This window comes from Chroicocephalus ridibundus, chromosome 7, assembly GCF_963924245.1.
Source record: "Chroicocephalus ridibundus chromosome 7, bChrRid1.1, whole genome shotgun sequence".
Classification (NCBI taxonomy): Eukaryota; Metazoa; Chordata; class Aves; order Charadriiformes; family Laridae; genus Chroicocephalus; species Chroicocephalus ridibundus.
Genome location: NC_086290.1, coordinates 28,187,686 through 28,210,922, shown reverse-complemented (window position 1 = coordinate 28,210,922; position 23,237 = coordinate 28,187,686). Strand labels below are relative to the sequence as shown.

The following is a 23,237-nucleotide window of genomic DNA, read 5'->3' as shown; positions in this document are numbered from 1 at the left end:
CTTCTTTTGATGATCAATTGTTAAAATAAATTTTAAGGCTTTGTTTTTTTTGTTTGTTGCTACAAAAATCAGGTGAGAAAGGAGGCAACAGTAGTAGTTACCAGTGATAAAGCAACAAAACAAACAGTAATATCAAGAACTAGAGAAGAAATGGTTACTTCACAAGAAAAAAGGCACATCTCTCATGAAAAGGTGAATACAGACAGATGTTACCTATGGTTGTCATCCCCTACCTTGTTCAAGAAATCTAATATCTCATCAAAAAGACGAGCCTATGAACAAGACAAATGACATACCATAATATTATTTTTTCCTTTTATACGTGGTCACTCTTCTAGTTTACATTGCTATCGTTCTCCTATCTCTCTTTGATGATGACTGTATTTCCTTTTTTATTTCAGTTCCATTTTTAATGCCTAAGAACATGATAGATAAACTCGCGAAGCTTTAACTTAGAAAAAAATCTATTTTTTATGTATTGTATGGCGATTTACTAGATAGTATTCTCAATCATTTAAGGAATTGACAGTAGGAAATAAGTCCTAAATTTTCCATTTTTTTTTCTGATTTTGTTTCTAAGCTTGCTATTTGTAGCCTGCTTTGTTTGTTGGCAGCACAGTGGGTCAGAAAAAAGGAGGAAAAACTCATTCTGCATTGAAATCAATTTTGAAAATAATGGCTGACTGGAATTCAGATGATTTTAGCATGTGCTTTATCAGACAAATGTGATTTAATGGAAGACCAGCTTTTATGGAGAAATGTTACATTTGCATTCTAGCCGAAAGGTGTAAGGAAGAAAGTGTAACCTATCTTTAAAGTACTGAGAAACAGAAATCCACTTGGGCAAAAAATTACATGTTTATGTGCAGATTGCATCTAAACTTCTTGGCAAAGTAAAAGTTACCTAAAGCTTGTTTTTAATATCCTACACTTTCTCAACCTGATTATGATGCAGGACAGTTTTCCTCTGTTTTCTGTTTTTATTACTGCTTTCGGTAGCAAAGCAAGTATTTTTATGCTAAGTGTATATACATTTTATAAAAAGTCTGTTTATGGTGGTGTTGGTGTTGTTTCCAGACTAGATGATTTTGAATTCCAGAGTTTTGCATTTTTCCTCTCTTTGCGTCCTCTTTTCCACATGTATTGAAAATCACATACCTTATATTTTTTAACAATATACAATTTAAACTTCTTTATTTGTAAACATGTAGATAAGAAAAGAACCAGAGAAAACTCCAGTACCCAAAGTAATAATTGCCACAGACAAAGATAAAGAACAAGAAAGAATATCAAGAGCCAGAGAAGAAATATCTACCAGACATGAGCAAGTGCACATTGCTCATGAAAAGGTAAATAAATGTTACAGGTGTTTAGCTCGTTGTTATACTCTAATAAGTTTACAAAACCTCTTTCTTCATCAAATGTGCTACGTATCTTTGTTCTGCTTCTTTTTGAAGAGAAGATTACAAAATGAAAACTTTATAAAGCAAGATATTGCAGATATAGGCCCAGCGTTGAAGGTCTGGTTCTACTGACCCCGTAGCAGCTCTTTCTACAGAGGAAGAATGCAGCTGCCCTTCCTTTGAGCATTATGGCTTTTATTGCCAGGGTACTCAGAATTTCATCTGATGCTTGTCGACTTTTGCTTTTTGTCTGAAGGTAGATTTGTGAAGACCAATTGTAAAGGTTATCTCTCGTGATATATTTAGGTGTGGAGTTTGATTTAAGGAAGTTCATATTTGTGTGAGGACTGAATGCATCTGCTAGACCATATTGTGGAACCATTGTTTGTTGGAGTAAATGATGAAATATTTCCATCTACTGATGGGAGCAAATATTAAGTCAGTAATACTCATTTTTATGCAAACAGTTTCTACAAAACAAAACAATGATGTATCACAATTAACTAGGAAGTGTGAAGATTCTTCTCTAATTCACACACAGATTAATGCAATATGTTAATGACTTTGAATCTACTTCATTCATATAAATGTAGCATATACAATAGGCTATAACTTGGTCTGTACAAAGGAATTATTTCATTTCTCAGGTGGTGTTTTTCTTTTATTGATATGCATTCTGAAACCTTATCCCACTTTCCTGAAAAGCTGTGTAATTTTGACAACAGACATAACTGATTGCTATTATTTTTCTTTACCATAACAACTAGATAAGAAAGGAAGATATGAAACCTTCTGTACCTAAGGTAGTAATTACCACTGATAAACCTAAACCACCGGTCATAATATCGAAAAGTAAAGAAGGAATTGCTACCAAACAAGAACAAGTCAGCATAACCCATGAAAAGGTGAATAGCACTATTATAACCATATTTGGTCTTTTATCCTCTCTTCTTTACAAAGCTTATGTGTCCCTCAAAAAATACTAACTGTACATTTCCAGCTCATTCTTTCTAAGATTTATTCCACTTACAAATTTTTAGAACTACTGCTAATTAGACTGTACTATTCCATCTCTATCTTTCTCTCCTAACTGTTTTCATTAATAGAATGTCTGCAGCACTTTTCTCTGACTGACCTTTGGAATGGACTGACTGACTCCTGAAATGCATTTTAGCTTTTTTTTTTTTTAAAAAAATCATTATTTATATTTAAATAGGTGTCAGGGTGTAACGGTACTTATCAGTATACATATAATACAGAGCTGTGTGCAGTGCACAAGGGTCTAACCCCTTAATTCTCCTTCCTTTTTCCCATTCCAAAATGCTTTCCCATTGTTCAAATTTCTTTCAAGATCGTATGTAACTGAAACTTTTATTTCTGCTATAATAATTAGATTAAAAAGGAAGCTAAGAAAACTACTGTAGTTCCGAAAATAATTGCCACTGATAAAACCAAAGCACCAGTCACAGTGTCCAGAACTAGAGAAGAAATTACAGCCAAGCAAGACCAAATTCATCTAGCTTATGATCAGGTGAATATAGCTGTTGCATATCTGTAATGCAATGTTACAATTTGTTTTATCTGCAAAATGCACCTTTTAAGAGCTACTTGGGTACAATAGAATGCCCTCAAATTAATTCCTGCTAACATACCCATTAAGTGGGATGATTGCCAAGTGACAGTGTGATAAGTTTCTAGTGAAAAAGAGATTTATGTCTCACCCTGTTACAAAATGCCACTTTTCAGACTACAGTCAGGTTTCTCTGTGAAAGCCTACACCATACCAACTTGACTTTCAAGTAATGTTTACTTGTTCAAATTTCTGACTCTGCAAACTTTTTTTCCACAAGACGATTCCTTGCAATTTTATGGTTGTCAGATGAAACAACCTCTCTATTAAGGTTTGAATTGTATTGTTCTTTGTACAATACAAACTTCGACATCCATTCAAGTCTGTCCAGTTTATTACTTCTGACAATCAGACACTTGTTGACACTGCTTTGTTCCAGTAGGACTCACACAGTAGAAAAGCTTTTGTATTATAATATAGCCAGGAACTCTCATATGCAGAAGAATAGCATAGTTGCCAACAGCTTTTATTTAAAGTCTACCTACTTTGTTAGAAACAGTACGATACATTCATAAAATACTTTTATAAAATATAATTAAAAGAGCATAGCATATAAAACTCAGAGTAGTCAGATTGCTAAGAGATTACAGTTACTTGTTAGATGATGCAAATTTAGGACCAAATTCAAGTTGGTATAAAAAATGATTTTGAAATTGGCAATGATACTGAATAAGAGGTCCCTTTTACCAAAACACTACTTTAATAATAAAACAAAATCTCCGTAAACAATCACTTTTGGGCCTCACTCAAGTTATTTCAGTTTAAGGTGATAATGATTATAAAATCAGCATGAAATAATTTATTACTTTTTTTTTTTCATCTACAAGGCATACATTTCATGTGCTCTGTTGCTACATCTGGATCAGTTATGACAGTAATAATAAACACTAGTAGTAATCACCCTATCACCTACTGTTGGCTGACTGGGCAGAAATTTGGATCCTGATAACATAGAAGTTGACAGTATTTATCAGTTAATAAAAAAAAAAATAAAAGTCCTGATATAAATGCATTATTTCCAATTTCTCAGAAAGCCCTGTTTTCCTACTTTTGTAAAATAATTTAAAATAGATTAGCGCTGAATTAACAGATACTCCTGTGGTAAAAAAATTTATGGGTATATTCCTCAGTAAATATATTCACATCAGATGCTAGACACATTCTTTACATTTTTAGTAGCATCTAACAGTTATATGGAGCCGATGAGCATACTGACTTTGAAATTACGTGTGCATTTACGTACCTGCCTTACTCTTAGATAAGTAGCCATAAGTGTAACTATAAAGTATTAAAAGTGGGCTTGCTTACAAACATTGATGAGTATAAAGCACGCAACCATAGATGTGTTCTGAATATGCATAGACAGAGCTTAGAAAAAAATATGTCTGTCTTTGAATGTACTGACTCTGAAGTATACTTATGGGTGAACACATTTGATATTTATGTTATTACTTTTGCATACCTATGCACTCTTTCTTTATCTGGAATATACTTTACTGAGCATTATACTTACAAGTATTTGCCAGATATGTGAGTCTTTAATATAATGATGAATATTTGTATTAATTCTGCCAATGCTCTCTGTAGACTCAAGTTGGAAAAAGGGCTGAAGCTGTAGCTACGGTTGTTGCAGCAGTTGATCAGGCACGTGTTCGATCACCTTGGGAACAAGAACAAGCAGATGAAGCTTATGTAAAGCAGAAAACTTTGGAATATGGCTATAAAGAGCATGTTGCAGAGGCCCCAGCAGAACGTCATGTTGTCACTAAAGAGGTTAAAACTGTCTATGTTCCTCCTGAGAAACATATCTCAGCTGCTGAAAAGAAGCAAGTTCATATATCAACAGAGGTTAGACTCAGTTTACGTTGCATTCTTTTCCAAAAAGTATGTCCCAGTGAAATCTGTTTCAGTTTGCAGAACAGCATCACATTCTCAACAACGTTTTTCAATGCTTTGTGTAGATAAAAAGAGCAACAGAAATTGAGAAAACAATTCATGTCGAACACCCGCGACCCCGCACGCCAAGTCCTCACTTCACAGTCTCCAAAATTGCGGTTCCTAAACCAGATCATACATATGAGGTAAGAAGTGAAAACTCCAAGAAGAACGGCATGCTCATTGATAATAACCAGTTGGTCACGCATTCCATTTGACCTTTCCTCCCACTCTAGTGTGGTGCTTTCCCAAGAAGAAGAAGAATTTTATGCTCTCTACAGTTGTTTTTGTTGGTCTGTTTGACTAGAGAAGAGCAGTGCTGTAAACAGACACATGAACTGCTAAAATGTCATTTGTAATTAGTAGCTATTTAAACAAGGTTTCACGTCTCTAAGGATGCAGCTTCAATACTTCAGGTCGTACAGTGAAATCGTAAACATTTGTCATGCAACTTATGTTTTTTAAAGAGCAGAAGTATTCCTCTTCAGTCCTATCATGTGCATCATCAGTTCACTAGCACATTGAAAACAGTGCTTCTGTCTTTCTTGCAGACTACTACATACTAAGCTAGTTTCTGAAACAGAAAAATTCCAGACTGCAAAATGTGACACCATCCATTTTTAATGTTATTTTTTCCATTTTTCTGTTTGACTCCTTCATATAATATTAAAAGTTCCCATTTAATTAATTTTCTCATTCAAGCATACTTTGCCTCCCCAGCTGGACTTGAAAAAAGATCTATTTTTTTCCCTCAAACATAATTAAACACTATAAAAATGAAGTAAAATATTTTTGTCTTTAGAGATTTTCCAAAGTTATTACACCTACAATAACATTTTGAAATATCTTCAGTTATTTTAATCACTGACAATTATGTAATTAGGAGTTTTGTTTGTTGTAGTATCAGACTGATTAAAAGGAAAGCTAAGGCCTCAAGTGAATAAATTTAGAGGATATTTCTCATGTTGCACTTAAGAGCTTCTTGACCATTTAAAGATCAAATTCTAAAGTAAAAAAAAAAGAGAAAATATGCGAATGCTAGGCACATCAACAATAATATAAGGATATCTCCGGTATTCTACTACTGCAATCTAAAACTAGAAGTCATTGTTGATATGTAGCTTTTGCAGTGTCCACAAATAAGTAACTAAGGAAGCAACAGGTGCATATGCAAGCTGCTCAAGAAATACACTGGCGCCTTTGAAAACAACTCTTTCTCTTCTGTTCCCTAGGTTTCAATAGCTGGATCTGCCATGGCTACTCTGGAAAAAGAGTTATCAGCTACTTCTGCTGCGCAAAAGATCACCAAGTCGGTGAAACCACCCCAGCTAAAGCCACATGAAGTCAGGATAAAAGCAGAGCCCGTTCCCTCTCCCTTTGGAGAGGCTGCTGAGACCTATAAGAGTCGCTATGATGTTGAGACTAAAAAAGAGATGGGTGTAAGCTTTAAAGGTGAAGCAGTGCGTGAAGAACACTTGGTGTTGCGGAAAGAAGGTGAAGCAAAGGTATGTTATTACGCAAATTTCCATCACTTAGACTGACTTTAATCTTAAAAAAAAGCTTCACTTGTTTGTTGTTTCGTTATTGTGATTTTCCACTTTTACAGCATTCCGCTGACTTTTATCTTTGTTATTTTACACAAATCCTTCTAAGGACCTAATATTTTCCTATGGCAAGCAAAGAGTTCTCTTTACCTAATTTCTTTTCATATCTAAATTCTGCTGCTTATGTCCTTGGCTTTGTTAGCTGTCTATTAACTGTGCTTTGAACAACCTAGGTGACAGAAACTGCCAGAGTTCCCGTGCCTGCGGAAATCCCTGCTACTCCACCCACCTTAGTCTCAGTAAGTAATTTGAATGTAGGCTGAGGGAGTGACACTATGTTTTCACCCATTTGGCATTCTAATTTTTGTCTCTGAAAACCTGACCATGAAAATTTGGCTTTATTGAATCTTTTAAACTCTGTATTAGACTTAGCCACAGAATTTATCTCTGATACAAACTATTCTGGATGACTGTTATGGGGGTGATTCTTCACACTTATACCACATAGTAGATTGACCTTTGCTGCAGTGAAACAATTTCTCACCATAATCTGTATAAACATCAACCTAAGTTTTAATTTTCTTGTTAATAACAGTAATGTTCAGTTATCTCAAATACAGCTTCAAATAACTCCCTTTGGAAAATACCTCTTTTTTCCTGGATACAATGCTGAACACAACACTGTTTTGAAGTAGACATTAAAGTTTCCATTTAAATAGGCTTTAGTTATTTCAATGTCTGAAAATATATACTAACTGTGATACTTATTTTTTGTCATACAGGGCCTCAAAAATAAGACTGTGACTGAAGGTGAGTCTGTCACTCTGGAGTGCCATATCTCTGGTCATCCTCAGCCTACTGTGACATGGTACAGGGAAGACTACAAGATTGAGAGCTCAATGGACTTCCAGATCACTTTCAAAGCAGGGCTTGCTCGCCTTGTGATCCGCGAAGCCTTTGCAGAAGACAGTGGAAGATTTACCTGCACTGCTACCAATAAGGCTGGGAGTGTCAGCACATCTTGCCACTTACACGTGAAAGGTAAGTATGTTTATCACTGTAGGAAGATTATAATTTTGTTAGCTGCATCATATTACTTGTAATGTAACTTAGGTGTTTTGTCAGCTCCCAAGTAGAACATATGCCTTGAGTTGTATTCCAGGGCTGTTAGGTAACATGGTTGGAAGAATATGAGGAAAAGGCCAATTACAGGCTGATGGAGACTCTTAACTTGCTTCCTAAGTGGAAGTATCTGGCCCTCTGAGCCAACCAACTACTTAACCTTCTCTCTCTTCGTGTCAACAAAACTTGCGGCTTAAGTGCTATTAAAGTATTTTAAAATCCACTGTATCATATTTGCCTTGCAGTTTCAGAAGAAATTGAGACTCGAGAAACCATTTCTGAGAAGGCTGTTACAGAAGAAAAACGGTAAAGTTACTTTCCTAAACAGACTGCTCCTATTGTGGTCATTAGTCTCTTGCACTCTGTTTATGAGAGCTTCAGATATCAGCTCGCTTACCTGTGTTGGAATCTTATTTCAGCTATGTGGAGACAAAGGACATTGTAATGGAAGATGTCTCTGCTGCAGCAGAGGAAGTATCGGGAGAACCCATACCTCCTTTCTTCATAAGAAAACCCATGGTACATAAATTAATTGAAGGTGGGAGCATTGTTTTTGAATGCCAAGTAGGGGGCAACCCAAAGCCACATGTCTACTGGAAAAAAGGTGGAGTTCCTTTAACGACTGGCTACAGGTACTTTGAATACAATGCACAAAAACGGTTTAAACATATTTTTTAAGAATATTTAATTGACGGTACCATAATTTTGTTTCCCTTGCTGATGCTTATCCAAATAACATCACTGAAATTTTATTTTTGAAATGGAAAAATCATAGGATCATGTCTTAATGCGAGACTTCAGAAGGCTGTTTTAAAATACAAATATTCAAAAGACTATAAAACGAGAAATGCTGAATATACTTAAAAAATCAGGAGGAAGTTTTGCATTTGTTTTATTCTGTCTATGCAATGTTTGCATTCTATCTATGCAAATTGTTGTCTATAAAAAGCAACACACTTTCTAAAAAAATACATTTGTAGCATTCTTGAAATATATCCTGCTATAATGACTCATTAGGACAAACTGTGCACACAGTATATGCCATTTTACTGTTTCTGATAACTAGATCTCTGATATTTCAGTACTGCAGTTTGCATCCCATTTATTTTAGTGACAACAGAAAGAAAGTAAACCTGTAGTCTAGTTTCAGCATGGTTATTTTTCCTATGCTATTCTGCAGATTTATTGAGAATAGCCTGAAAAAGTTTCTCTTTTTTTTGTCTTGTACAATTTAGGAGTGATTCTGATCAATTGCGTAACTAAAAGCAAATACACTAGGAAGTCTGTTCTATAATCAGAATTATAGAGAACTTGTACTTTTATGTTTTCTATAGATACAAAGTGAGTTACAAAAGAGAAACCGGGGAATGCAAACTTGAAATTTCCATGACTTTTGCCGACGATGCCGGAGAATATACTATTGTTGTTCGTAATAAACATGGAGAAGCTTCTGCAACGGTCTCCTTACTAGAAGAAGGTACACTGTAGATTAAAGAAATGGGAAAAATATTTCTTAAAATTAACTTTAAAATGGGAAAAAGATTTTAAAGTGTACTGCGAACTCTTTGCAGCTTATTTTGGTCAATTCAAGAAATATAAAAGGGGACCTGGTGGCTCCATTCCTGCAAGACAGAGTATTTGACATCAGGTTCTTGAAGGACTTGTATTCTTTGCTAGAATGTATAGCTACAGAATCCCTCTTCTGTTGATGTCCATAACAATCTATATAACATAAGACACTCAGAGAGTGATGTGGGGAAAGGAGGGTAACCAAGTAATAGGTTGTTCTATTACAGGGAAAGAAGCGAACTTTTTTTTTTTTTAATTTTCCGTGTAAAAATGCGTGAAAGTTTGCGGGAGACAGAGCCACAGTGAAGAAACTGTGAAATAGTCCCTACAAGTGCTTTCACTTTGAGAACTAGAACACCAAAAAAGCACAGTAAAACTTTTACCTGTTTATAAAGCTCATCTCAGGGCATCAGTCTTTGCATTTCATTGCTGTTTGTATTTTATTCGCTAAACAGGCAGAAACTCTACTTGAATCACCAAAACCAGCAAAATAAGTTTGTATTTGTTTTCTCTATTCAGTCCAGTGAAAACCACAAAAACTTATCAAAATGAATATGTTCTTAATTCTCAGCTGATTATGAAGCCTACATAAAATCTCAACAAGAAATGATGTACCAAACCCAGGTGACTGCATATGTACAGGAACCTAAAGTGGCTGAGGTAGCCCCTGCTATTTCATATGGTGACTTTGAAAAAGAATATGAAAAAGAACAAGCCCTAATTAGGAAGAAAATGGCAAAAGATACAGTGATGGTCAGAACTTTTGTAGAAGATGAGGTATGTCTACCACTTGATATCTGTATTGTGTATTGACATTTTACCAGTAGAAATCACTTCTTTACAAGGTCATTATCTGACACACAGAACTTAATGGTCTTGCTTTTCTATATAGGAATTCCATATTTCTTCTTTCGAAGAAAGACTTATCAAGGAAATTGAACTCAGAATTATCAAGACCACCTTAGATGAACTCCTCGAAGAAGACGGAGAGGAGATGATGGTTGATATTTCTGAATCTGAAGCTGTAGAAGCAGGATTCGAATTAAGATTAAAGAATTACAGAACCTTTGAAGGGACAGGAGTTACTTTCCATTGCAAGACGACTGGATATCCATTGCCAAAGGTACCCCAAACCTGTCTATTTAATCTATTTAAAAACCATCTGATGCTCTACTTGAAACATCTCGTTGTGAGACATTCTACATTCTGCATAGAAAGCAGCAAATCTGAAAGGAAATCCATTTTTTTGTTTTGATATCAAGCTAAATTTTCCTTTTGCCCCTTAATAGAATAGTGTTAAGTTGGCTAGCCAGTTTGGAGGTAGGTTAGATTTACCAGTTAAGTTGGTCTTGCTTCTGAGTATCTCCGAGTTAGCCCACCCAAGTGGGCAACACAGTATGAAGTCCGGCCCTAGGTCACTTTGTTCTTTGTCAAAATGGGCTTTATATCTGTTTCTAGCTCCAAAACTTGTGTTTCAGGTTACTGTGAAAGCATGTTACTTTAGTCTTGTTTCAAGTAAAAATGTTAATGTGAACAAATATACATGGGCTGTGATGACACATCAGCTGAAAAATAAGAAGTTGTAATATGTTGTATGCGTGGGTCACTACTGGATCCTTGTCTTTAGGAGAGCTCACATAACATTCCACTGTTTCTTTCCATGCAGATCGCATGGTACAAAGACGGTAAGCGCATAAGGCATGGAGAGCGCTACCGCATGGAAGTTCTGCAAGACGGCAGTGCCAGCCTGCGTTTGCCTGTTGTTTTACCTGAAGATGAAGGAATTTATACTGTCTTTGCCAGTAACATGAAAGGAAATGCCATTTGCTCAGCAAAACTCTACGTTGAGCCAGTTGCACCCACAGCAGCTCCAGGTTATATGCCAGGACCGGAAGTTATGAGAAGATATAGGTAGGTACACATTAACATAAAAATTTCATGAGACTTCAGTCTGCTGTGATAGACAATACAAAAACTCATTACACAGCAGCTAAACAGCTTAAGTTATTGGAGTCTGCATACCTCTAAAGAAGTTCTAAATGCTGGGTTTTGTGGCTTAAATTGATTTATGTGCCAACTCTGTCTGATTTGCCTTCTTAATGAGTAATGCAATTCCCAGAGTATCATCATTCACATGCATATCCAGCCACAGTATCAGATTTACAACCTCAGAAAATGTATTTATTTCTTAAAGTAGTCATGTTTTGGGAGAATATTCTTTTGCGCTTGGAGTTTTAGTACTGTGTGCAGCTCTTACTTCCCACTCTTGAAATAGCTGTATTTCTATGACAGAAAGAAATCCAATGTTGCCACGTACTGTGTTATGTCTCCATACATACACATGCACAAATGTGTACAGGATTACATCCATATCTGTACAGTATCCAAATCCCCAAAATTTCCCTGGCTGTGGTGTATCCTAATACTATACAGCTATACAAATTGCTGTCAAAAACCTAAAGAAAATTGACTACAAGTAAAAATTAATTTCCTCACAATTTCTCACATAGATAAATTGGTTAACCTGTTTAAGATATATTATGCTAAAGGCAAAAGTTGCACTCCATTTACCATGTCAGCCCACTGCTATATGATGTTGTCATACACACCTCATTTTTTTCCTTGCAGGTCTATTTCTCCACGCTCTCCAAGCCGGTCTCCTGCCCGCAGTTCTCCTTCTCGTTCTCCTGCCCGCAGATTAGAAGAAACAGATGAAGGACAACTAGAGAGACTATATAAGCCGGTTTTTGTGCTGAAACCTACGTCATTTAAATGTTCACAGGGGCAGACAGCAAGATTTGACTTAAAAGTTGTTGGCAGACCTATGCCAGAGACATACTGGTTCCATAATGGTACATCAACAAACGATCTTAAAAAACAGTCTTATATGCATTTTACATTTTGTTGAGACACTGCTTTGAGTGCAACTTTTTTTTTCCATGTGTATCTGCAGGTCAACAAGTGGTTAATGACTACACCCATAAAATAGTGATTAAAGAAGATGGCACCCAGTCATTGATCATTGTTCCTGCTATGCCTGATGACTCTGGAGAATGGGCTGTAATTGCTCAGAATAGAGCAGGCAAAGCTTCAGTCTCAATGACGCTGACTGTGGAAGGTATCCACTGTGCATGCTGTTTTTAGGAGGCTGAGGAGTGTTTCTTATTAAAAAACATGGTTACGTCATTTCCTTTCGTGATAACTTACCCTTGTTTTTTCAGCTAAGGAAGACCTAGTCAGACCACACTTCGTGGAAAGGCTGAAGAATGTTAGCGTAAAGGAGGGCTCTAGATTGCAGATGACAGTGAAAGCTACTGGCAACCCAAATCCTGACATTGTATGGCTGAAGAACAGTGACATCATAGTACCTCATAAATACCCTAAAATAAAGTAAGCATTTTTATTTTGTTTAAATAGAAAAGTTAATAATCACCATCCTATAGTGTGCTGAATATCCTTGCTTCCATAGAAGGGATTCACTAAGGGCTTAGTCCAATGACTACTGAGGCTACTAACAGCTTTTGCATTGCAGTAAGTCTGAGAGATAGAAAATGCCTTGTAGGACTCCATTTTTTCCAGCTTGTATATTTTGCATTCTGCAAAGCCAATGCTTTTACAACAGAGATTTAGGGAACCTTTATCTGTCTCTAATTTTTAAGTCCTCTGAAGGCCAAACTGCCACTGAATTCAAGACTGGTTTTTATTATCCTGTCTGTTTGATTCTTAGGCACTGCACTCATAAACATGAATAAATAAAAACAAAACATCTAGTTCCTCCAGAGATTTGCCTTTGGAGGCTTTGGCCTAATTTTGGACAAGGGCAAAAATGAATAACAAAGATGTGCAAAAAAGTTAAAATAAGTGGTTTTAATATTTCAGGATTGAGGGAACCAAGGGGGCAGCTGCCCTTAAAATTGAATCTACTGCCAGGCAAGATGCTGCATGGTATACTGCTACTGCTATCAATAAAGCTGGGCGTGACACTACTCGGTGCAAAGTAAATGTTGAAGTTGAACATGCAGAACCTGAACCAGAAAGGAGATTAATCATTCCGAAAGGAACTTATAAAGCCAAGGAGATTGCAGCACCAGAGTTAGAGCCTCTCCATTTGCGTTATGGTCAAGAGCAATGGGAGGAAGGAGACCTCTATGACAAAGAAAAGCAGCAGAAACCATTTTTTAAGAAGAAGCTCACATCTTTAAGGCTCAAGCAATTTGGACCAGCGCACTTTGAGTGCAGGCTTACACCAATTGGTGACCCAACCATGGTGGTGGAGTGGTTGCATGATGGCAAACCCTTGGAAGCAGCTAACAGACTCCGCATGATCAATGAGTTTGGGTACTGTAGCCTGGACTATGGGGTAGCCTATTCCAGAGATAGTGGAGTGATCACTTGCAGGGCAACTAACAAATATGGTACAGACCATACATCTGCTACTCTGATCGTGAAGGATGAGAAAAGCCTTGTGGAAGAATCCCAGTTGCCAGAAGGCAGAAGGGGACTGCAGCGAATTGAAGAGTTAGAAAGAATGGCCCATGAGGGTGCTCTTCCTGCAGTTGCACTGGACCAAAAGGAAAAACAAAAACCAGAAATTGTTTTGGTTCCTGAACCTTCAAGAGTCCTGGAAGGTGAAACAGCACGATTCCGCTGCCGCGTGACTGGCTATCCTTTGCCCAAGGTCAACTGGTACCTCAATGGGCAGCTCATCCGTAAGAGCAAAAGGTTTAGACTCCGTTATGACGGAATCTACTACCTGGATATTGTGGACTGCAAATCATATGACACAGGAGAGGTGAAAGTCACTGCAGAGAATCCAGAAGGCTTTATTGAACATAAGGTGAAACTTGAGATCCAGCAGAGGGAAGACTTCAGATCTGTTCTTCGTCGTGCTCCTGAACCCAAACACGAGCCTGTAGTGACAGAGCCTGGAAAACTTCTCTTTGAGGTACAGAAGGTAGACAAACCTGCAGAGGCAACAACCAAAGAAGTGGTGAAACTGAAAAGGGCTGAAAGAATCACTCACGAGAAGCTTTCAGAGGAATCTGAAGAGCTGCGTAGTAAATTCAAGCGTAGGACAGAAGAGGGCTATTATGAAGCCATCACTGCTGTGGAACTTAAGTCTCGCAAAAAAGATGAATCGTATGAAGAAATGCTAAAAAAGACAAAAGAAGAACTTCTTCACTGGACCAAAGAGATCCCAGAGGAAGAGAAGAAAGCACTTCCTCCTGAAGGCAAAATCACCATTCCAACATTCAAACCAGAGAAGGTTGAACTTAGTCCAAGCATGGAGGCTCCCAAGATATTTGAACGAATTCAAAGCCAGACGGTAGACCAGGGGACAGATGCACACTTCCGTGTGAGAGTGGTGGGAAAACCAGACCCTGAGTGCCAGTGGTTCAAAAACGGTGTCCAGATTGAAAGGACTGATCGTGTGTATTGGTACTGGCCTGAAGATAACGTTTGCGAATTAGTCATCAGAGATGTGACTTCTGATGATTCTGCCAGCATCATGGTGAAAGCAGTCAATATAGCTGGTGAAACTTCTAGCCATGCTTTCCTGTTAGTACAAGGTAATTTAAATTCTTACTTTTATGCTACTGCTTATCATAGTGTGTTAAGTCTATATGGCCGGCGCATTGTTGATTCATTGCATATTGTTTTGCAGCCAAGCAGTTAATCAGCTTCACCCAGAAGTTACAAGATGTTGTTGCCAAAGAGAGAGACTCTATGGCAACATTTGAATGTGAGACATCAGAACCCTTTGTCAAAGTGAAATGGTTTAAGGATGGGATTGAGATTCATTCTGGAGACAAATACAGGATGCACTCGGACAGAAAGGCTCATTTTCTTTCTGTACTAGCAATTGAAATGTCCGATGCTGATGACTACAGCTGTGCACTGATAGAAGACGAATCCATAAAAACTACTGCAAAGCTTAATGTGGAAGGTAAGAAGCACATAGCTCAGTATTATGCAGTACTGTTAAAGTGAAATCAGCTTCAGGAAGAAATAAAACAATTTAAACTGATGTCTAATCTACTAAGAAATGTTTAAGCTGCTTTCATATTCTCAGAATCCAGCATGAAAGTTTGGAGATATATTTATGTAAAATGGTTACACCATATATATATTAATTTCCTTAGGCTCATTTAATAAATGTTTTCATCAGGGGTATCTAATCAAGCTTATCCATGAATGTAATTATTTTTGCCTGTAGGAGTTGTGGTTGAGTTTATTAAAGAACTTGAAGATGTTGAAGTACCAGAATCCTTCTCAGGTGAACTTGAATGTGAGGTTTCCCCAGAAGACGTGGAGGGGAAATGGTATCACAGAGATGTCGAACTCACTTCTAACCATAAATACGTGATTGCATCCCGTCGTGGTCGCCAAATCCTCACTATTAAAGACGTTAATAAAGATGATCAAGGAGAGTATAGCTTTGTTGTTAGTGGAAAAAGGACTCGCTGCAAACTGAAGATGAAGCGTAAGCCTTTCTAATAATATTGTCGATATACTATAGATTTTCTATATTATAGTATACGTGATAGCTATTTCCCTATATCCCATGCTGCCTGAATATTCAATATTCTGATTATCTGTTTTGAGGATTAATTAACTTCATTTCATTTCACAGCTCGTCCCATGGCTATTCTTCAAGGACTTACCGATCAAAAAGTCTGTGAGGGAGATATTGTACAACTTGAAGTTAAAGTCTCCCTAGAAAATGTGGAAGGTGTCTGGATGAAAGATGGTCATGAAATTCAATCAAGTGATCGTATTCACATTGTGCTGGATAAACAGTCACACATGTTGCTGATAGAAGATGCAACAAAGGAAGATATGGGAAATTACTCTTTTAGTGTTCCTGGTCTTGAACTGTCAACCACTGGACGGATCACAGTGTACAGTAAGTCATTATCATGATTGTGAAGGCGTGTTTGATTTTTGGGTCCTGAAGGATTACTTCTTAAAGGCATAGTTTTTTTAATTATGAATATTTTTGTAACTTGACAGGTGTGGAAATAGTGGTGCCTCTAAAAGATGTTCACGTAGTTGAAGGAACAAAAGCTATCCTTGAATGCAAAGTTTCAGCGCCTGATGTGTCTTCCTCCAAATGGTACCTAAATGATCATCAGATAAAGCCTGATGAACGTGTACAAGCTGTGTGTAAAGGCAATAAACAGAGGCTGGTGCTTACCAGAACCCATGCATCAGATGAAGGACGGTATAAGCTAATGGTTGGCAAAGTTGAAACAAGTTGCAGTGTCACAGTTGAAAGTAGGTTTCCTTTAAGATGCGCAGTTCTTTGTGAAATTATTACTTTAAATACAAGATTGTGGAAGTAACTAACGAATTTCTAATGTATTTTTTTTTATAGAAATTCAGATTATTAGAGGTCTTCATGACATCACCTGCACTGAAACACAGAATGTATCCTTTGAGGTCGAGCTCTCCCATTCAGGGATTGATGTAATTTGGCATTTCAAAGGCCAAGAGATCAAGGCTGGTCCTAAATATAAAATTGAAGCACATGGCAAAATATATAAATTGACAGTGGTGAAGATGATGAAAGATGATGAAGGAGAATATGTATTTTATGCTGGAGAGAAGAAAACATCTGGAAAGCTTATAGTAGCAGGTTAGTAGGGCTAATGGCTAAGATTTTTGTTTCACTGTGATATATAAAACAATGCTCAACGTACTATATTTTGTAATTGTAGCAATTGTGCTGTTTCTGCACTTTTTTGTCTTTAATTTATCTTTTTTTCTGTGTTCTCCTTGCTCTTCCGCTTATCTTTTGTGATTGGTATAATTTTATTTTAACAAAGCTTTTACATAATTGCTTATATGTTTTCCTGAATCAGAGCCATAGTATGTAATTCGGTAGTACACTTTGGATGTAATTAATGTAAAAAATAAGGTTTTTGTCTTGAATGTTCAATGCAGCTGTGCTGATAATAAAAAATAATAAATGAGAAAAACTAGGATAGAAGTAAGAAGTATCTCTTTGTGATGTTCAGGTCACATTCTATTCTTGATTTTTCACGGAACTCAGAATGTCTATGGGCATGCTGCAAACTAGGGCAAAGAATTCCAGCACCAACTTTTCACGTGGTTGCATTTCTGTATGGGGGAAAGCTGAACGGCAACACAACAAACAGATGTGCTTTTCCTTCCCAACAGGTGGTGCCATTTCAAAGCCTCTCACTGACCTGACTGTGGCTGAGTCCCAGGCAGCTGTTTTTGAATGTGAGGTGGCAAATCCTGAATCAGATGGCCAGTGGCTAAAAAATGGTAGACCATTACCTATGACAGATCAGTACCGTGCTGAATCTGATGGTGTAAAGAGAAGGCTCAATATCCCTGTCACGAAACTGGATGATATGGGTGAATATAGCTATGAAATAGCAAGCTCAAAGACATCTGCCAAACTGAAGGTTGAAGGTCAGTATTTTTTACAACGAACTGGTGTCTTTAAGACTCAGCCCAGAGTCACTCACTATGTCTTAGATCAGGCCTTAAGATACAAGCATATTTTGCTTCATTTTTTGAAAATATTTTTATACTATGATGTGTTTTCTGAGATAGCAAACTGACTGTATTTTTGGAGTCTCCGTATTTGGAATTTAGCTTGGTATTTTAATAAAAACACATTTTATTCAAGGTACTGGCTAGCAAGTAGAAACTCACTCTTTGCTACTTGTGCAGTAAACATATAAAAAAATCTGTTTCTCATGGATGTTACAAGTAAATATTCCTTTTTGTGTTCCAACCACACCACCTTGCTGGAAACTGTATAAATCAATATATACATACTAGATTTTAAAATGAAGACCCACGATTCAGGTTTATTAAGAATATTATATTTTCTACAATTTTTAGTTTTGGTCTGTTTTGTCAAGTTTTGTTTTTTCCTTTTTTTTTTTTCCCCCTAGCTGTTAAGATAAAGAAGACACTAAAGAACTTAACTGTGACGGAAACACAGGAGGCAGTTTTCAGTGTAGAACTTACCCACCCTGATGTGAAAGGAGCTCTGTGGATTAAAAATGGTGTTGAACTTGAATCAAATGATAAATACGAAATTTCAGTGAAAGGAACTGTTCACACACTGAAAATCAAACACTGTGTTGTCACTGATGAGTCTGTTTATAGCTTTAAGCTTGGAAAGATAGGAGCAAATGCCAGACTTCATGTGGAAAGTAAGTCAATCTGGTTTCAATATTTGCTTTAACATGTGGTTTGAAATTCAAATGAAACACACTGCTGAATCTTGCTAACTTTTTTCCTCAAGCTGTCAAGATCATCAAAAAGCCAAAGGATGTGACTGCTTTGGAAAACGCTGTTGTCTCGTTTGAACTGAGTGTATCCCATGACACTGTACCAGTCCGATGGTTCCACAAAAATATTGAGCTTAAACAAAGTGATAAATGCAAGATGATCTCTCAAAGGAAAGTTCACAAGCTTATGCTGCATAACATATCTCCTGCTGATGCTGGGGAATACACAGCTCTTGTTGGGCAAATCGAGTGTAAAGCAAAGCTGTTTGTGGAAAGTAAGTATTGTTAAGTTTGTAAGAAAGTAATTATATGAATTGCTACACCAACTCATATCAAACAACTTGACCTGATGCTTCCTACGCGGTTACCCTTATTTTTTTGCAGTCTTCCATACATACTGACTTTTAAAAAATCCTTTCTTTTCTTTTATCTTTTTTTTTCCCTCTTAGCCATACACATCACAAAGACCATGAAAAATATTGAGATCCCTGAGACCAAAACTGCCTCTTTTCAATGTGAAGTTTCTCATTTCAATGTGCCTGCCGTCTGGTTGAAAAATGGTGTGGAGATTGAAATGAGTGAAAAGTTCAAAATAGTAGTCCAGGGGAAACTCCATCAGCTCAATATCATGAACACAAGCAGTGAAGATTCTGCAGAATACACATTTGTCTGTGGAAATGACAGAGTCAGTGCAACTCTGACTGTAAAACGTATGTAAAAATGAATTTAACCAGAATATTTTACAGTTACCAATAATAGAGTTTGTGTTAATACATGCACTTGGTGCAATTCAGACAAAACCAGCACTGTTGTAGACATATTTTCAAATAACCTTAAACAGCCTCAATTACATTTTTAAAAGAGATCTACAAGCTGTGAACTTGAAAGTCAGATCCTGGCTTGTTCTGTTTAGGCCAACATGCCTAAATGCCAAGTCATCATAGGAGACAGAATTAGAATTTGAATTCCTATGTCATTCAGAAGTTTTTGGAAATTTAGTTGTACTATTGATTCTGGACACAGAGCTTTCCTTTTAATATTACCAAAAATCAGGATCTGTCTTAAAGAATTTGAAATGTGTCTGATCCAGTTAACATTCATTTAAAATAAAGCAAACCAGAACAAAAAAAAATGAAACCATGTCCATTTCTTTTCTTTTAGCCATCCTAATTACCTCCATGCTAAAAGACATCAATGCTGAAGAGAAAGATACAATAACGTTTGAAGTTACTGTTAACTATGAAGGTATCTCATATAAATGGCTAAAGAATGGGGTAGAAATAAAATCAACTGATAAATGCCAGATACGAACAAAGAAGCTCACACACTCCCTCTCCATAAGGAATGTGCATTTTGGTGATGCTGCAGAATACACCTTTGTTGCTGGAAAAGCAGCTTCATCAGCCACTTTATATGTGGAAGGTATTTGCCCTCTTGATTTGTATATTTAGTGATGTCTAGTGCCTTAAATAGTATCGTGGCACTCATTCTATTTTTTTTCTGCCCTAGCTCGTCACATTGAATTTAGAAAGCATATTAAAGATATCAAGGTTGTGGAGAAGAGGAGGGCTATTTTTGAATGTGAAGTTTCAGAACCTGACATTCAGGTCCAGTGGATGAAGGATGGACAAGAACTCCAGATTGGTGACAGGTAAATGATTGCTTCTACACTGTATTGACTTTTGTTACGTATTTTCCACCAGAAAAGAACTTGTTCATTTTCTTTTCTGATGAAATCATCCTTAGGATGAAAATTCAGAGAGAGAAATATGTCCATCGTCTCATCATTCCTTCCACAAGAATGTCTGATGCTGGTCAGTACACTGTAGTGGCAGGTGGAAACACATCCAGTGCCAATTTGATAGTGGAAGGTCGTGACATTCGTATCAGAAGCATCCATAAAGATATCCAGGTATGGCCTATACAGAAGAATAAATATTTCATAACTTTGTCACTCAAAGAATAATGCAAAGGCAGAACATCAATATGTAACCAAACAGAGTCCTAATATAAAAATCTGCAATCGTAAGGTCAGGGCCTTCTTCTAGGAAACTGGAATGTGGGACCATCTGTGAAAACAAATGCTATTTCTAATATTTATTCTGCTTGTTCAAAGGTCATTGAGAGACAAAGAGCTGAAATTGAATTTGAAGTCAATGAAGATGACATTGAACCACAGTGGTACAAGGACGGTATTGAGATCAACTTCCAATATGAGGAAAGATACAGTTATGTGGTGGAAAGGAGAGTTCATCGAATGAGCATCTTTGAAACCACTTACTCTGATGCTGGAGAATATACTTTTGTTGCAGGACGGAATAGGAGTTCTGTTGTTCTTTATGTGAATGGTATGTGTCCCCGCAAACAATGCTTTTACTGCGTTTATTACCCTGTTTTTTTTCTGATTACTATGTAGCTTTTCTGGAATTTTAACTCTGAAAGTAAAAAAAAAATAAAATATCCAAAGAGAATCTTATGTTTGGAACACTACCAAAACGCTCATGTACAAGGATGTTTCTTGCTCTACTGAAATAGTTGTCTCACTGATGAAAATGCTATAGCAGTTCTTTTCCCCAGTGTATTTATTTAGACCAGGAAATTCTCAAGTCCAAATAAAACTAATTTGTCCATATGGACAAATATGCCTTGCCAGAGGGATCAGCCTAACAATTTTTGGACACATTTTGACAGAAAACACAAACACCAACATACATAGCTAATTATGTTAAGACACTTGCTGCTAGATCATTCCCCCTGTATCAAAGAAAAGGGCAGATTTTCATGGGCATGCAAGATTGGGAATAATAAGATTAAAAAAAAAAATATCCTCGCTAATACTTTTGAAGCCTTGATAAATATTGATAATGAGATTTCTCTCTCTCCTCCTTTCTCCCCTTCCTTTCCCCACCTTGCCTCCCCCCTTCCCCATTTTGCAGCTCCAGAGCCACCCCGGATTATTCAGGAGCTAGAACCAACCACTGTGGAGTCTGGCAAACCTGCCCGCTTCTGTGCTATGATATCAGGCAAACCCCAGCCCAAAGTTTCTTGGTACAAAGATGATCAACAGCTTTCTCCAGGTTTCAAGTGCAAATTTCTTCATGATGCGCAAGAATATACTCTATTGCTGATCGAAACTTTCCCTGAAGATGCAGCAGTGTACACCTGTGAAGCAAAAAATGACTACGGAGTTGCTACAACTTCAGCTTCACTTTCAGTGGAAAGTGAGTTTCCTGGCCTCATAACAATATCTGTGAAATGAGATTGTCAACATGTGTGTGATCATCTTTAAAAATGACTTCTTTTTCTTATCCTTTAGTCCCAGAAGTTGTTTCTCCTGAGCTAGAAGTGCCAGTATATCCACCTGCTGTCATAATACCACTGCGTGATGCTGTTACATCCGAGGGACAGTCCGCTCGTTTTCAGTGCAGAGTTACAGGGACAGGTGAGTTTAATGAGAACCTGTACATCTTTTAATCTCTCAGAATTTTTCATCTTGAGCTCAGAAAAAATGCAACAGCATATACACTGGGATTGGACTTTCTCTAGAAGTAGTTATTTGATATAAGCGCACAGCAAAATATTACTCGCTGACAGCTATCAGTTAAGCAAGTCATATGTTAAAGATGGCATCAAGCATGGAAGTTATAAACTGTCATAAACATTAAGCATTTCTAAAAAGTAGGTCTGTTTCAAAAACTTTGTCTTTGGAAACTTCTCAGTGTTTCAAATGCTAACTGATGTTGGAAAACTGTGTCAATGAGTAAAACACAGAGTTTCAAAACATGGAGTGTCATGGTGGAAATGCATTATCATGTTAAATGAACTTGATGAAGTATCTGATGACACAGTGTCATGTCAATTATCTAAGCAAACAGACTGAAACTATGCCTCAATCTTTATCCTAATATTCCTAAGTATCTCATATCACTCTGCAAACAGTAAACGGCAATTGCATTATTTTTAACAGCATAAAAAGGTGTTTGCTAGTTTTAGTTACAAAGAATACAATTCTCCAATTAATATAATTCTTTCTAAGTTAACACAAAACCACATAAAACCTTTTTTCACTTCAATAAATGGACTTAAGTATGACTAGTAATAAAATATTCACATGGTAAACTGCAGAATGAGATACAGTTCCAATCCCAAAGAATTTACAATTATGTAATGGTAAATAAAACTCCAAATTTAAACATAATCCTGAGTGATAACTGTGTAAAAATCCATGTAAAATTGGTAATATACATTTATATGCAAATATATAAAATTTGGATTTCCACTACTTGAAATCAAACTCCAACTTTTTTTAAAAAAGCTTTACACAAATCTGATCCTGCTTTAGAAGTGGTGCTAAAACTCAGAAAATATAAGTTGGAAGGACTGGCCTGCCCTCTGTGAAAAGCCTGCTAGTGTAACTCTTTTTACAAGAACTGTATTTATGTGAATGTGGAAGCCGCATTTACAGCACAGAGCATAAGGATCCTTTCATCTAGGTCCCCTTTCATAGAATCATAGAATTGTTTAGGTTGGAAGATACCTTTAAGATCATCGAGTCCAACCGTTAACCTAACACTGCCAAAGCCACCACTAAACCATGTCCCCGAGCGCCACACCTACACATCTTTTAAATACCTCCAGAGATGGTGACTCAACCACTTCCCTGGGCAGCCTGGTCCAGTGCCTGATAATCCTTTCAGTGATTAAATTTTTTGTATTGAAAATTTCCTTTATTGGATAGTCTATCCAAATGGATTTG

The 23,237-nt window shown here is 36.9% G+C and overlaps 1 protein-coding gene across 4 annotated transcripts in view; it reads left to right on the top strand.

Annotated features, from left to right (window-relative positions):
- The window catches only part of TTN (titin), a 244,001-nt gene that overhangs the window by 11,728 nt on the left and 209,036 nt on the right, over positions 1-23,237 (top strand). For 3 of the 4 annotated variants that reach the window (XM_063341960.1, XM_063341959.1, XM_063341961.1), the window contains exons 9-42: positions 73-192; positions 1,212-1,349; positions 2,171-2,308; positions 2,797-2,934; positions 4,621-4,881; positions 4,995-5,114; positions 6,201-6,473; positions 6,746-6,811; positions 7,295-7,553; positions 7,880-7,940; positions 8,054-8,266; positions 8,969-9,111; positions 9,775-9,980; positions 10,096-10,326; positions 10,870-11,114; positions 11,832-12,055; positions 12,157-12,321; positions 12,425-12,593; positions 13,083-14,773; positions 14,869-15,150; positions 15,421-15,687; positions 15,838-16,110; positions 16,218-16,481; positions 16,582-16,842; positions 17,388-17,648; positions 18,140-18,403; positions 18,496-18,756; positions 18,931-19,191; positions 19,643-19,903; positions 19,991-20,132; positions 20,228-20,393; positions 20,598-20,829; positions 21,418-21,702; positions 21,798-21,923. In XM_063341960.1, coding sequence (XP_063198030.1) covers positions 73-192; positions 1,212-1,349; positions 2,171-2,308; positions 2,797-2,934; positions 4,621-4,881; positions 4,995-5,114; positions 6,201-6,473; positions 6,746-6,811; positions 7,295-7,553; positions 7,880-7,940; positions 8,054-8,266; positions 8,969-9,111; positions 9,775-9,980; positions 10,096-10,326; positions 10,870-11,114; positions 11,832-12,055; positions 12,157-12,321; positions 12,425-12,593; positions 13,083-14,773; positions 14,869-15,150; positions 15,421-15,687; positions 15,838-16,110; positions 16,218-16,481; positions 16,582-16,842; positions 17,388-17,648; positions 18,140-18,403; positions 18,496-18,756; positions 18,931-19,191; positions 19,643-19,903; positions 19,991-20,132; positions 20,228-20,393; positions 20,598-20,829; positions 21,418-21,702; positions 21,798-21,923 — 8,467 coding nt within the window. The remainder of the gene's footprint in view (positions 1-72; positions 193-1,211; positions 1,350-2,170; positions 2,309-2,796; positions 2,935-4,620; positions 4,882-4,994; positions 5,115-6,200; positions 6,474-6,745; positions 6,812-7,294; positions 7,554-7,879; positions 7,941-8,053; positions 8,267-8,968; positions 9,112-9,774; positions 9,981-10,095; positions 10,327-10,869; positions 11,115-11,831; positions 12,056-12,156; positions 12,322-12,424; positions 12,594-13,082; positions 14,774-14,868; positions 15,151-15,420; positions 15,688-15,837; positions 16,111-16,217; positions 16,482-16,581; positions 16,843-17,387; positions 17,649-18,139; positions 18,404-18,495; positions 18,757-18,930; positions 19,192-19,642; positions 19,904-19,990; positions 20,133-20,227; positions 20,394-20,597; positions 20,830-21,417; positions 21,703-21,797; positions 21,924-23,237) is intronic. The other variant, XM_063341962.1, reaches the window with a different exon arrangement.